We start from the raw sequence: 14,631 nt of genomic DNA on the forward strand, positions 1-14,631 counted from the left end.
TTGGAAGCATCATGTACTTACTGATCTGTTGAGGTGGCTGTCTTGGTCCCTCACCCTCACAGTTAATGACCATCTTGTTGCATTGAGGGAATCAGTGATCTTGCTTTTTCCCTTCTGTGGCTATTGACACGGGGCCTATTTCATAATCAGGTATCGAAATGGACATTACGGTTTCCATCACATTTGCTCATCACCATTTTATTTCCAAAGCAAGGAGGAAAATATAATGCTGTTTTCCTCAAAACTTGATTTTAACCATGGGCTTTTGGGTTAAAAATTAAATGCCATCTTACTAAAAGAATACCTAATCCTAAAGACATTTTGTATGGTCTATAAAAACACCTTGTAGTGTTTTGTTTTGTTTTGTTTTTTTTAAACTTGGTCAAATTGAAGGATTATCTGGGTCTTTCAGGAATTTTGTTGGTGCATTTCCTGCGATCAAAGTGTGCGCGTTTTCACTGTCCACGGATGTCCACATCAACCTCCCTGGGGGGATCCAGGTACTTGATCCTATCTTCCCGTCAATGTTTCCTTAGAAGAATAAACATGGCTTTGGTGTAAATCTTGCCATGTTCAGGTTCGGCCAGTCCTGATTTCTGTCTTGTCTCCCATGTTCCTGGACTTGGGGGAGGGTGGCCCACTTGGCCTGTGAGCTAGAGTTCACCTCGGTGAGGCTACTGGTTTCGTCTGCGGCCAGGTGCTGTGAGGTGTGTGTTTGAAGGTGGGGTCTCCTCCAAACTCCGTGCCCGCACCCAGCTCTGCGGTGGCTCTCCCGACCCGTAGGGTGTGGCCCTCCCTCTGCACAGCAAGAACCACAGTACATCAAAATGTTTTTTATTTGAGACACAAAAAATGCAAAATTGCTGAGATATCAAACGTTTCCCGATCGGCTACAATACTGCCACTATGTACAAAAGATCTGACGATCAGTGTGCACACATATAAAAATACAGTATGCGTTGCCTATGTACAGGACATGTGCAAAATGTATGGCGTTCAGACATGATACGGAATTGATTTCAGGGGTGCAAACAGCAAATACAAAGGCATCATGGTTTTTCTTTTAAAAAACAACATAAAGGCAGTACATGAATGGACCCCCCGATTGCCATAATTTTTTTATTAGGCTAGTGCTTTAGTAAGCGGGGCTCTGTAGATGGGTATCTTTCTCCTTGTTTTCATAAAGTGAGATGCTAAGACATGATGTGACAATGAAAATAAGAAGAGAAACACCTATCACGCTGTGTTTCTACTGCAAGCAAGAAAAAAAGGAAACTAACCTGTACTTAGGAAGAAACTCTGTATTACTACTAAATATGCATTCTTCTGAAACCAACAAAACAAATCTATACTATTTTACATGAAAACAACAGAGAAATATCTACATCTTTGTGAAAACTATAACCTTAAATGGATAATACCTTTTTGGGACTGATTCTTGAGAGCTCGTTAGTCTCAAATTTTAAATAAAAAGTGCCTCCTTTTGGCAAATACTTGGCAATGCCTTTGGTTCCTTTAAAGCGAGTTTGCATTACTACTGGTTACTTGAGGTTAAGTACTTTTGGTAGATACTAAACCCTTCCCTAAATGCTCCCTCTTCCTACCAAGTTAGCAAGTCTCCTTACAGCATCATGAAGAGAGGTAACTGTTACAAGTCTCGGTGATTCTGTGAACTGGGTTAAAGCTTTGTCTTAGTAGTTGGCACAAAGCTCTGTTCAACACAACAGCTGTGCTGATAATCGCCAGTGGCCTGTTTTGATTCCAGACAGCACCTTTGGTCTGAGACCGCCATCCTCGTGTCACAGAATTGTGACCTTTCTGGCTGGTAACTAGCAGAGCAGTGTGTAGTGGGGGGGCGGGGGGGGGGGCGATGAGCACTCTGTAAACGTGCAGCTTTATGAAGCGTGGGCTTCGAATCAGCTCTGCAGGCAGGTTGGCCAGGGGGAGTGAGTGGGGAAGACACAGACCCCTCTTGGGTGTCATGCGGGCAGTCACTTCACACATGAGAAAGGCAGCCCGGACGGACGGTGAGTGAGCGAGGGTGGGGACCAGGACAGAGAATTACTGCTTCTGGTGATTTTCCAGTTTTGACTGAAACCACTCAGAGGATGAGCTGATGCGCAGGTAGGATGCTCTCCCAATCCGCATCTCTGCCCTTGTAAGCTGTGCTCCCTGATAAACCTGACCTTCCACTTAATGTTCTTTGACGGTGTGGGCTGCGTGGCCTCCAGGGTGGTGGACAGTTTGTGTGGTAGCCGGCTCTGGCGCCAGGAGCCAGCCTGCACACGTCGGCAGGGCCGGATGGCGGAAAATGGAGGGTTACTTGTGGATCTGGATAAACGGCCTGTGTTGCTCTGTTGGTAGACACTGGACAGCTGTTCTCCCCGAACTTCTCTTAACAAGTCCCTGGTGGTGCCACAGGCTCCCCCCGCCCCCGCCCGCCCCAGCCTCCCCCTGCCCCACCGCAGGCAGGAGCCCGATGAGGCCAGGCGGGCCCACTGCCCTCACCGCTTCTCTGTGGCCCAGTGTGTTGGCAGACTAGAGGGACTGTCCCATCACTTGCGGGGACGGCTGCTTGGCCAGCTCCTGTGGCTGCTTTCCGCCTGGGAATTCTGAAAGGGCTCTGAAGAGAGCCGTGTGGCCTGGAATGATTGGGGTTGAAAGGGCAGAGGAAGCCTGAGTCGACTTTGGTGACAGGATGGGCAACACGCCGCCGATACGCTGACTGCACAGTTCCGTGGCGCTATCTTATTACCATGACTTTGCTTTCAGGAGGCGGCAGCTGGGAGGCAACACCAGGCTACCTTCGCCCCTGTTCCAAAACCGCACCTCCTCCAGCCTCAGTTACGTGGGTCACAGAACCGTGCAGTTTAGAAAGGGAACTGAAATGAGATCTCTCTAGTGCTATAAAAATAGTCCTATGAAACACCAAGCATCCGAGCAAGAAATCCCACGAATTGAGACCGTGTCTTTGTCCAAATAGGTGGCAAATACTGTACAGTAGATTGCACGATTCAGGAGAATGCTAGAACGTGAACCACCAACGACCCGCCTGCAGCGGCTCCCTAGACGCGCTTTGCGGAGATGGACAAGGTGCCCACGTGCCCCTGGGCTTCCAAAGGCTGGAGACGCTTCGGTGTCACTTTCTGTTCGTCCGGCCGCCCAGTGACGTGACCAAGAAAGAACTGCGTACACTAGAAAGGCAAGCTTGGTTCTGTCGTGTTTCAGGAACATTTAGGGAAGGAAGCGTGGATGTGAGGAAACGCGTACGTCCCGGAGCCGGCCGTTTCCTTGGCCAATGGCAGTCTGCAGGACGACGCATGACGCACGACGCTGCGCACGACGTCTACGCTACAGGCGTTCACACCGAACGTCCGCCGCCCCCCTGCCCTGGGCTTCGATGGCCGTGAGACTCCCCCCCCCCCCCCCCAGTAGTAGTCCAGTAACAGTAGTCCTCTGGACTGCACAGCCTTCCCGTCGCGCTTCGCATCGCGTCCACAGACTCAGGTCAGGGGCCTCGTTTCCGTGTCCTCTTTGGTCTCCTCACACGCGGCCCACGTTCCGTGTCCTCCCTCTAACGTAGAACGTGGAGCGGGGACCCCGGGCGGCCGCCCCCACGGCACGGACGCCGGGCTCGCCGCCCTGGCCGGGCCCCGAAGGAATGGTGCGAGCGGGAGGCCGGCGGAGCCCCGAACGGGAGCCTCCTCGCCTTCCCTTCCGAGGAAGCCCTGCACGTGACGGCGAGAACGCACGTGTGAAGCGGGCACCTTCGCGGTGCGTGGCGGGCAGAGAGCAGGCTGGGGAGACGGCCTTCTCCGCGCCGCCGCGGCTGTATTTCGGAGAGCGGCCTTCCTGGGGCGTGTTTCAAACCCTGTTTGAGGAGAGCGAAGAGGCTGCTGAGGGCTGGGACACCCCGTGTGCGCGCGGCTCAGGGTGACGGAAGCGGGGGGCGGGCGGCGGGGCCGGGGCACAAGGTGGCGCCGCGGCACGAGGCGGCGCCACCGTCCCCTGCAGTCCCACGATGCCGGGTGCCAACCTCGTAAGCCTCGTTTCAATCTGAGTGAAGCCCCGAGCCATTACCTCCCCTGAGAGGAGGAAGCGCCTGCCCGAGCGAACGGGCCCTCCGTCCCCAGAGGGCGGCTGGCGCCCTCGCCCTTGCTCACGGGTACATCCTGCTTCGAAGTTTCTAGATTGCATGCGCCGGCCTGCCAGTTCCTCGCCATCTCAACTACTCACTCAGACCACACTGAGCATAACCGTTTCTGCCTCGAACCACTCAGAAGTGCTTTCAACTTGGGAAGTGCCACCTCACAGAGGGCTGCAGTGTGCGGGGCGACCGGATACGGGAAAAACAAACTTTCCTTGCAGGTAGTAAGATCGAGAAACCAAAATAAAAATCTGAAAGGAGGTCGGCTCTGCGGCAGAACGCAAACCCGGCAGTGACTCCCCAGTTCTTTCCAGACAGTGGGTCAGGCTGGCTCTTCCCCCGTCACTGTGGGGATATCACCACCTCACGACCCAGAGAGATCAACCTGACCCTCGGGTTCACACAAAGCGAGGCGTAGAGCATGACAATGGTATTTAACAAACACCTTCACGCTTTTTGGTAGATTGCAGGGTTTTTCTTCAGTTATTTACATTTTATCGTCTACTTAAATGACTAGCTTGACCTAATTTTGGAAGTCCTGTGATCGTTGGCATTTTAGAAAACTCTTCGGAAACTACTCAACAAACGTGACAACTTCTACGTAAAAAAAAACTACTAAAACCTCCAGTTTTTCAATCTTCGGCCTGATAATATAGCGAGAACTCGGGTATGACATCCAGTTACAAGCCTATAAAATGACAGGCAGGGAAAAGCGACAGGAGAGGCGGCCAGAGCTGGGGCCTGGCGGCCAGCCTGGTGAGAGTGTAACTCGGAGCCGCGGCAGGAATGTCCCGGCTGACCACAGCCTTCTCCCCTGCCCTCTCTTTGCAACTCACCAGCTCAGGAGGACCGTTCACACTGGAGCCTCCTGGGTTCTTTGAGATGGGTCTGGTTACCTGAAATCAGTCAGCTTTTCTTTAAATACAGAAATACACATGGCTCAAGTACTCTAGAAATATTCGAGTTATTAAAACAAGTAGAACCGCTGGCTGCCCACTCCCTTACCCCAGTGTAGGCTGTACATACCACATGTGAGAGTGTACATACAAGTGTCTAATATACACATGAAAATCAATCTGATCAACCCTGAGGGCTGCTAATAGAATTTTCAGTGTTATCATTCATTATATGTGGACTTTGTACAGTGGTTTATGACCGTTTTTTTGTTTTTTGTTTTTTGTTTTACATTGTCTGGTGATGGTGAAAGATCATCCATTTGAATTGAAATTTGGGAATCTAAAGTAAGATTCCCCAAACCACAAAATAAACTACAACACACAAAAAATTATGTTGGTTTCTGAATGGAACCGAAAATCTTCAGCTGGAAGCTGTCCCGGAACTGGCTGCCGCTCTCTCTCCACTGCCTGTGCTGCCTGACCAGGCTCAGGCCATTTCTAGGAAACACCACGTGCAGTGACCTCTCACCTCCCTCAACTGGCATCCTCTTGTGAGTGGAGCCGTCTGCCTTCTATTTGGGGTCTTAAAGTGACCACAGAGATTTAAATGTAGTTGACGGAGAACCCTCATGTAGTTATCCTGCACACGTCACTCTCTGTCATGTCTTTATCTAAAGGTACTCTGCATTCTTTACTGAAGTCTGGAAAAACGAATGAGTCTTCTTTGACCAGCGATTTTTTCAGAAGGCCCCGTGCTATGTTAAATTGTAGAAATTCACCGCCGGATGCAATGACATGTTTTCACACTTGGTTTCCAGGCTGTGACCATCTAGCCACCCTTTCTATGACAACATATTTTAATTGCAACAACGCCACTATGGATCTGTCTCTAAAAACTGCCCTCTTCAGAACGATCTTCATCTTCTTAGACGTCAGGAACTCGGACGAGAAATCTGTGATGTTAGTCCCATGGCAACGGCAGGTCTTGTGGATCTAGAAAGTCAGTGGAGAACATGCTGGGAGCGGTGGCGCTGAGGGGAGTGAGTCCCGACGTGTTGGGCATGGTAATGTCCAGCCACTCCATGTTGTCTAAGTTTGAGTCAGAGAGGTCAAGTGACAGACAGGGGGTACTTGCAGCAAACTGGGCTTCAGAAGTCTCCATGGGTGAGTGTGAATGGTCCAGCACACTTGAGTGACTCAGCAAGTCATTTTGGAGGTCCTCGATCAGAGAGAAGGGCTCTCTGTCTTCACTGCTGCTTTGCAGGGGAACAATTTCGTTGGCCGAAGGTAAAGTTCCATCCAAGAAAGCTTCTAGCTGGTTCTCTAAGCTGGCAGATAAACTGCTCAGGGGTTCTAAGGAGACGGGTGGTGCCATTTGGACTTGGGGCGGGGGCCGGGACACCACCGTGTTGACTGGCATTGTGGTGATGCTGGCTGTCACTGGTCTCATTTTGGAAATGGGAGAAGGCTCTTCTTTTATAGGGAGGGAAATCTCTGTGTAAAATAATTGAAGTGATTAGTAAGTAAGGACGTGATACTATTCAAACATTTTTATGAATTAGGACAGTTCTTTTGCTATTTTGTGAGGACTTCTACACAGTCCGTCTTAGGGGTAGGAAGAGAATGCTATTGGTCAGATAGAGTCCTTGATCACCTGTAGGATGATGGCTCTTTTTAGCTGAATAAACATTTTCAGGTTATAACATTCTGATATGCTTTCTAGTCTTGTTACTTAAGAGCAGTAAGCATGACAAGCAGTGATATGGCACCAGGGAGGAGCTGATGGTTACATTTATTTGATAATTTGATCTTTGGGTCCTGGTTCCCAGGTACTTCAGGCTTCGGACAGGGTTCATGTCTTGTCCGATACCATGGATCTGCCGTCACAGCAGCAACCACCCTTAAAGTGAACCTTAATGTCACAACTGTGTTCCCAGTTTGTGCAGCCATGAAGTACATTCTTAATATCCTGAAAGCTCTAACTATATTCTTTTTCCTACTGTCATTATAGTTGAACTATATACGTTCTGTATAAAGTTCGAAAGAGATGCGATGCCCACCATCTTTTATTTCTGAATTATAGCTAACACACGGCTCCTTGGACCCTCTTCTTTAAGATGGGTCACCTTTTCTGCCTTTTTTGTCTTGTTTTCTGAATTTATACAAAATCTTGAAGATCTGGCAAATGTCTTAATAAGCACTAAATATGTGTTCCTCCTTGCTGGATCAAGTAGAAAATTAACACCATTTGCATTAGATTGCAGTGTTGCTATAGATACATTTACTTGAATAAAGTATCTTTTTTTACTTTCTTAGGGTATCTGATTGGTTTTGTTCGTATGCAGACACGCCAGGAAGGGTGGATTTAGTAACAGCTGTGAGAGCTCAAAGGCCGGGATGCTTAATAAGGGAAAGAACCCACAGGCTGACTCCTGCTTGGGGACTGTCAACCGTGTGTGCTGACTGTGCAACTCTAGGACGGTCTGTGGTTTCTCACTTCCTGTAGTCGTCCCTAGAATTGTTCTGAAAGCTGACAGTGCGATCTCAGTAACCAGGCTCATAATCAACTATTTAAATCTCTGTTCTCATGATTACTGGCCGTGGTTTACAACAGGATAAAATAACATACTCATTGGATTCTTTGCCATTTAAAAAAAAAAAAATCATGCCTTGTAGGAAATAACTCATTTGATGACTTTGTCACATCTTAATTTCCAAATTTAGGCTGTAAAAATTATTCTTTCTAATCATATAAAAAAATATTTTCACCAGATTTGGCAAAAAAAACCCAAACAACAAACCATTAAAAATATCCTAAAATCATGGCCATGAAATGTCTATTTCTTTTATCTCCATGGTGTAGATATACAGTGAGTTTAAATTACTTTGTGATGCCAGTATAGTTCTTAGGAAAAGAAAAAAATCTATTTGCACAAGTAGAACTATAGTCAAACATCAAGAATTTCCTGTGTCTTCAAAACCAAATAGTTATGCTATTTAGGGATGTAAGCTGCTATGAATGGGGAAATTTTGATCCCTGTTTAAAAAAGTGATTAAAACTCCTTTCACCAAGGTAATTTAAGAATACTTTATTCCCAAACAGTATTTGTTGAATTTTTAAAATACTGTTTTTTATATTTGTTTTGAAAGATAGGTTTGCGGAGGTTGAGATACCCTTGATTTCTTTTGTGTGTGGTTAATATCCCTTGTCTCTTTTTAAAAAAAATTTTTTTTAAGTTTATTTTGAGAGAGACAGAGACAGCATGAGTGGGGGAGGGGGAGAGAGAGATGCCAAGCAGGCTTGGAGCTGTCAGCGCAGAGCCTGATGCAGGGCTCAGACTCACAAACTGTGAGATCACAACCTGAGCCGAAGCCAAGAGTTGGACGCTTAACCAACTGAGTCACCTAGGTGGCCCCCCTTATCTCCTTTTAAGATGATACACTATAAAGTCTAAGATTTTCAATTATATGTAGAAAGTGCTTCAAAATTGCCTTTGAATTCTAATAAAGTCACTACAGTCTGAGCTAGGTAACCCGTGGTTGTTACAGAATTCATGTGTGAAGTAAGTAGAGCACTTTTATCCCATCACAGTGACATACATAGGGAACATGTTTTAAAGTTTTTCAGTGTGGAATTTAAATTCGGCTCTCTTTTGCTATTTTTGAGATGGTCTGTTATTTTCAAAAGGCAGAGATCTATGGATAAAACTAACATTACGTTATTGTTTTAAGCTGAAACAATGGTTTTTCCTCCATTTTATAAGTTTTAGTGTCCTAATTTAACAGATTTAAAACAGTAAATATAGTTGGAATTAGAAAAATATGTTTCTCGCTACTCAAAGATATGCCATGAGCTCTAAAGGAAAATATTCACAACCTTGTCATAAAAGGTGACTCTGGCGGGTTCTGAGGTGACTTGTAACCTACCTCCACTCTTGATAAGTATATCAAAGAGGTCGTCCATCTGCTGACTGTGTGCACTGGAAATCTACAACAAAGAATATAAATTAGCTTTCTTTCATGCGGACCCAGAAGCATTAACAGTTGGGAGCATTAAGGGACCCCTTTCCCCCATTCAGGCTTTCTCTCTCAAAAATATAGATTGAAAAAAAAAAATAAACAGCTTCTGCACAGCTAAGGAAACAATCAACAAAACTAAAAGGCAATAGACAGAATGGGAAAAGATATTTGCAAATGACATACTGGACAAAGGGTTATTATCAAAAATCTATAAAGAACCTACCAACTCAACACCCGAAAAACAATCCAGTGAAGAAATGGGCAGAAGACATGAATAGACACTTTTCCAAAGTAGATGTCCACATGGCCAAGAGACACATGAAAGGATGCTCAACATCACTCATCATCAGGAAAATACAAATCAAAACCACATTGAGATGCCATTCCACACCAGTGAGAGTGGCTAACAGTAACAACTCAGGAAACAACGGATGTTGGCGAGGATGCGGAAAAAGGGGAACCCTCTTGCACTATTGGTGGAAATGCAAACTGGTGTAGCCACTGTGGAAAACAGTGTGGAAGTTCCTCAGCAAATTAAAAATAGCATTACTCTGTGACCCAGCAATATCACCACCAGGAATTTATCCAAAGGATACAGGAGTGCTGACTCACAGGGGCACATGTACCCCAATGTTGAAAGGTGTACTATCAACAATAGCTCAGTTATGGAAAAAATGCAGATGTCCATCAGCTGATGAATGGATCAAGAAGATGTGGTATATATTTACAATGGAATGCCGCTTGGCGTTCAAAAAGAATGAACTCTTGCCATTTGCAACAACATGGATGGAACTTGAGGGGGTACTATGCTAAGTGCAGTAAGTTAGAGAAAGAAAAATATCCTATGTTTTCACTCCTAGGTGGAATTTGAGAAACTTAATAGGAGACCATAGGGGAAGGGAAGGAAAAATAAGAAAAACAGACAGGGTGGCAAACCATAAGAGACTCTTAAATACAGAGAAGAAACTGAGGGTTGATGGGGGTGGGGAGTTGGGGAGGGTGGGGAAAATGGGTGATGGGCATTGAGGAGGGCACTTGTTGGGATGAGCACTGGGTGTTGTATGTAAGTGATGAATCATGGGACTCTACTCTTGAGGCCAACCTACACTGTAACATACACTGTTACCCTGTAAGTTAGCTAAAGTGATAATAAATTATTAAAAAAAAAAAAGTATGCCTCTTCACACCAAGAAACAGACTCTGAACTATAGAAAACAAAAACTGATAGTTACCAGAAGAGAGGTGGGTGGATGATAGATTAAATAGGTGATGGGGATGAAGGAGGGCACTTGTGATGAGCACAGGGTAATGTACGAAGTGCTGAATTACTATACTGTACACCTGAAACTGTATTTCACTGTATGTTAACTGGAACTTTTTTTTTGTTTGTTTTTGTTTTTTAATGTTTATTTATTTTCGAGACAGACAGAGTGTGAGCAGGGGAGGGGCACAGAGAGAAGGAGACACAGAATCCAAAGCAGGCTCCAGGCTCTGAGCTGTCAGCAACAGAGCCTGACATGGGGCTTGAACTCACGGACCACGAGATCATGACCTGAACCGAAGTCAGACGTGTAACCGACTGAGCCACCCAGGCGCCCCTTATTTTTTTTTTTAATGTTGATTTGTTTCTGAGAGAGAGACAGGGAGACAGAGTCTGAAGCAGGCTCTGCAGTGACAGGATGTGGGGCTCAAACTCATGAACTGTGAGATCATGACTGAGCAGAAGTCAGTGACTTAACCAACTGAGCCACCACCGAGGTGCCCCGCTAACTGGAATTTAAACAAAAACTAAGAAATTTTAGTTATTATCTTATTTTTATCAACCAAAAAAAAAAAGTATGCCTCTCACTGATGTATACATTAGTTACGCATTGCTGTATTACACATTCTTCCAAGTTTACTGGCTTCAGATGCTATAGAGTTGTTATCTCCCATTTTCTGTGGGTCAGGAATTTAGGAATAGTTGAGGTGGGCAGTTCTGGTGAGGGCACCTCCATGGGTGTGCAGTCAACATGCTGGCCAGGCTACAGCCATCTTCCAGCTTGGCTGGAGAGTACTATTGTAAAGATGGTTCACTATATGACTAGCAGGTTGGTGCTGGTTGTTGACGGGGGGGGGGGGGGGGGGGGGGGGGGGGGGGGGGGGGGGGGGGGGGGGGGGGGGGGGGGAAGGTGCTCAGTTTCCCATTGCACGGGCCTCTCCAGAGTGCTGCAGGACTGTCCACATGACAGCTGGCTTTCCCCAGAGCCAGCATCCAAAAGAGAGCAGGCAAGGCAGGAGGAGGATGCCTTTTATGAACTAGTATCAGAAGTCAAACACCATGGCTTCAACCACTTGTATTAGAAGTGAGTCACTTAGGGAGAAATGTCAAAAAAAAAAAAAAAAACAAAAACCCACAGAAATCTCTTGAAACCACTGCAGGGCGTTTGGTTAGGTTGGGTCTGTTTTTTAGTCATTCTGATAATTTCTGCATTTTAATTGTCTTGTTTACTCCATTTTCTGTGTCTTGCATAATCTGTGATAGGATTAAGTGTGGGTTTACCATTTTGTTTTGATTTGACCTGTTTTTCTTGGTGGTGGTAGTGTTCCTCCTTTGTTATGTTTTAAAAATACATATTCATTTATTTTTGGAATTCTAACTAAATGTTTCTATTTTGTAATAGCTGTACTTCTTTAGTTGTATGGGCATGCAATATACAGCCTTCATGTTTTGTAGGTTACTTAATGCTGTAGCATTGTACACAAGATATAAAACCCTGGTCAACATCTAGATCCACTTCCACCATCCGTTATTGATATTTTTAAGTGTTACATCTATATATTTTATAAACCCCTTTACAATGTTATTTTTTATAGTGCAGGTTTTCTGGTGATGAATTCTTAATTTTTATCTGAAAATATCTTTAGTTCACTTTTATTCTTAAAGAGTATTTCTACTTGATACAGAATTCTAGTTTGACAGTCACTCTCTCCCTCCTGTTCCCCACTAAGAACTTTAAAGACATTTCTTGGGTATTTTCTTCAGCAGTTTCTGATGAAAACTCGATCATAAAACAAATAGTTGTTACAGTTGTTACCCTGTGTGCACTGTACGGCTTTTTTTTTTTGGCACTTTCAAGATTTGCTCTTTAACTCTGGCTTTCAGTAATTTGACTATGATATGATGAGGCCTTCTATTTACCCTGCTTGATGTTCAGTTAGCATCTGAAAGTTACAAACTTGTCTTTCATCACATTTGTGAAAAACTGGATTCTTTCTTTTTTTAAAAAAAATTTTTTTATGTTTATTTATTTTTGAGAGGGAGAGAGAGTGTGAGCGGGGGAGGGGCAGAGACAGAGGAAGACACAGAATCTGAAGCAGGCTCCAGGCTCCGAGCTATCAGCACAGAGCCTGACGCGGGGCTTGAACCCATGAACCATGAGATCATGACCTGAGCCGAAGTTGGATGCTCACCGGACTGAACCACCCAGGTGCCCCTATATATTTATTTTGAGAGAGAGACTGGGGGAGAGAGAGAGAGAATTGCAAACAGGCTCCACACTGTTAGTGCAGAGCCCAACTCAGGGCTCAAACTCAGGAACCTTGAGATCATGACCTGAACCAAAGACACTTAAGGGACTGAGCCACCCAGGTGCCCCTTGACTATTATTTCTTAAAATATTTGGCCTGCTTCATTCTCTTCTCGGAATCCTATCATACCCATCTCAGACTGTCTGATATTAAACAACAGGTCTCTGAGGTTCTGTTCGCCTTAAAAATAAAATCTTTTCTCTCTTACTCACATTTGGATAAATTCTATTCAGCTGTCTTCAAGTTCACTGTCTTTTTACCTGTCATCTCCATTCTGTTAAGGCCATCTCTAACTTTTTTCACTTTATTATTTTTTCAGTGTTTATTTTGTGAAAGAGAGAGCACGTGCAGAAGCAGGGGGAGGGGCACAGAGAGAGGAGGAGAATCCCAAGCAGGCTCTGTGCTGTCAGCTCAATCCGACAAACTGAGATCATGACCTGAGCAAAAATCAAGAGTCGGACACTTAACTGAGCCACTCAGGCACCTCTTTCATTCTAGATCATGTATTTTTTAGTTTTATTTATTTTTAAGATGTTTATTTTTGAGAGAGAGAGTGAGAGAAGGAGTGGGGAAGGGACAAAGAGAGAGATCCACCATGGGCTCTGTGCTCACAGCAGAGAGCCTGATGCAGGGCTCAAACTCATGATCTGCTAGATGGTGAGCTGAGCTGAAGTCAGAAGATTAACTGACTGAGCTACCCAGGTGCCCCATATTTTTTAGTTTTATTATTTCCATTTCATTAAAAAAATCATTTCTGTATTTTCTGTTTTTTCATTCATTGCAAGTACATTTTCCTTTACATCACTGATGGCTATAATAGCTATTTTAACACCCTTATTTGCAAATTCTAATACTTGGATTAGCTGGAGTTGCTCTTAATTCACTGCCTTTTGCCGTTCAGAAAGGGTTGCATTTTCTTATTTCTATACTGCATGTGGTGAATGGCTATGAATATCACATAGTGGAGACTCTATTCTGTTACTTTTCTCAGATGAGTGGTTTCTTTTGTTTTAGCATGCAGTCAACTTGGCTGGACTTGGAACTTCTGCCCAAGAAACATTTGGAAGGTCAGTCACAGCTCACATCTTAGCTTTAGCCTGCTCCCATGACCACCCAATGTCTCTGTGGCTTAGGAGTCAGCTCGAGATACAGACAGAATTTGGGGATCTTCCCCACTTGTTCCTTTCCTTTTAGGTTGCTCTCAACTCAGCCCTCGGACTTCCCAGGGCATAAAGGCTATGGTTTTTCGACCGGTAACCTCACCACTTAGCTTGATCCCAGAGTAAAAGCAGCAAAAAGAGGGAATTCATGCCTTTTATCTCCCTTCCTCCGAGTCTGGACTCCTCATCAGAATATGCTGCATCGATTCACTCTTCAATGCCCTCATGTTAGTGCTCTTTGTATTAAGACCAGGCTTTACAGCTGTTATCTGTGGAAGACTTGCTTAGCCAATAGTGAAATTGGAAGTCTGAGGGAAGGTATTTTAAAAACCTCAGCATGCCTGGAGTTCGGTGCTTAACGGTGTATAAAGAACACCAGACAGTGATGTAGAGCTGAGCTCCCTTGGCCTGTGAACAACAACCAGACACAAACATGGCAGGGATTCCGGTCAGCTGTCTTTGGTTAAAGGGAGGTGAGGTTCCTTCTCTGCCGTTCCATGCATCAAGTGAGCAGCACATATGAACCTACACATGAGAACCAGGTTTGGAAGGATGCGTCCTACCTATTAATTTTCTCACCAATTGCAGTTAAGCTCTTTGCCTTTCATTTCATCTCTGCTCTCCTGTGGAGAGAACAGGTGTCACTTCTTACGGACTAATGGGGAGGACCATCTAGTCTAGCACCGTGTGTTCCCATTCTTTTTGTAAATGTTTAAAACTATTTCTGAAATTTGGTTCTCCCCTCACAGATAAGGGCCCCTGCTGACTATGGAACTGAAGAAAACTTCAACGACAGGGACTGTGTTCCTTTGGCTCTAAGCAGTCCGAAGCACATGGA

At 45.2% G+C, this 14,631-nt stretch overlaps 1 protein-coding gene across 10 annotated transcripts in view; it reads right to left on the minus strand.

The window, feature by feature from the left end:
• Positions 1 to 818: 818 nt before the first annotated feature.
• The window catches only part of MRTFB (myocardin related transcription factor B), a 128,655-nt gene continuing 114,842 nt past the window's right edge, over positions 819 to 14,631 (minus strand). For all 10 annotated transcript variants that reach the window (XM_019820936.3, XM_019820934.3, XM_019820933.3 and 7 more), the window contains 2 exons: positions 8,971 to 9,031; positions 819 to 6,537 (listed from right to left, as the gene is read on the minus strand). In XM_019820936.3, coding sequence (XP_019676495.1) covers positions 6,005 to 6,537; positions 8,971 to 9,031 — 594 coding nt within the window. In that variant the 3' untranslated portion in view covers positions 819 to 6,004. The remainder of the gene's footprint in view (positions 6,538 to 8,970; positions 9,032 to 14,631) is intronic.

The sequence above is a fragment of the Felis catus genome, chromosome E3 (genome assembly GCF_018350175.1).
Source record: "Felis catus isolate Fca126 chromosome E3, F.catus_Fca126_mat1.0, whole genome shotgun sequence".
Lineage (NCBI taxonomy): Eukaryota > Metazoa > Chordata > Mammalia > Carnivora > Felidae > Felis > Felis catus.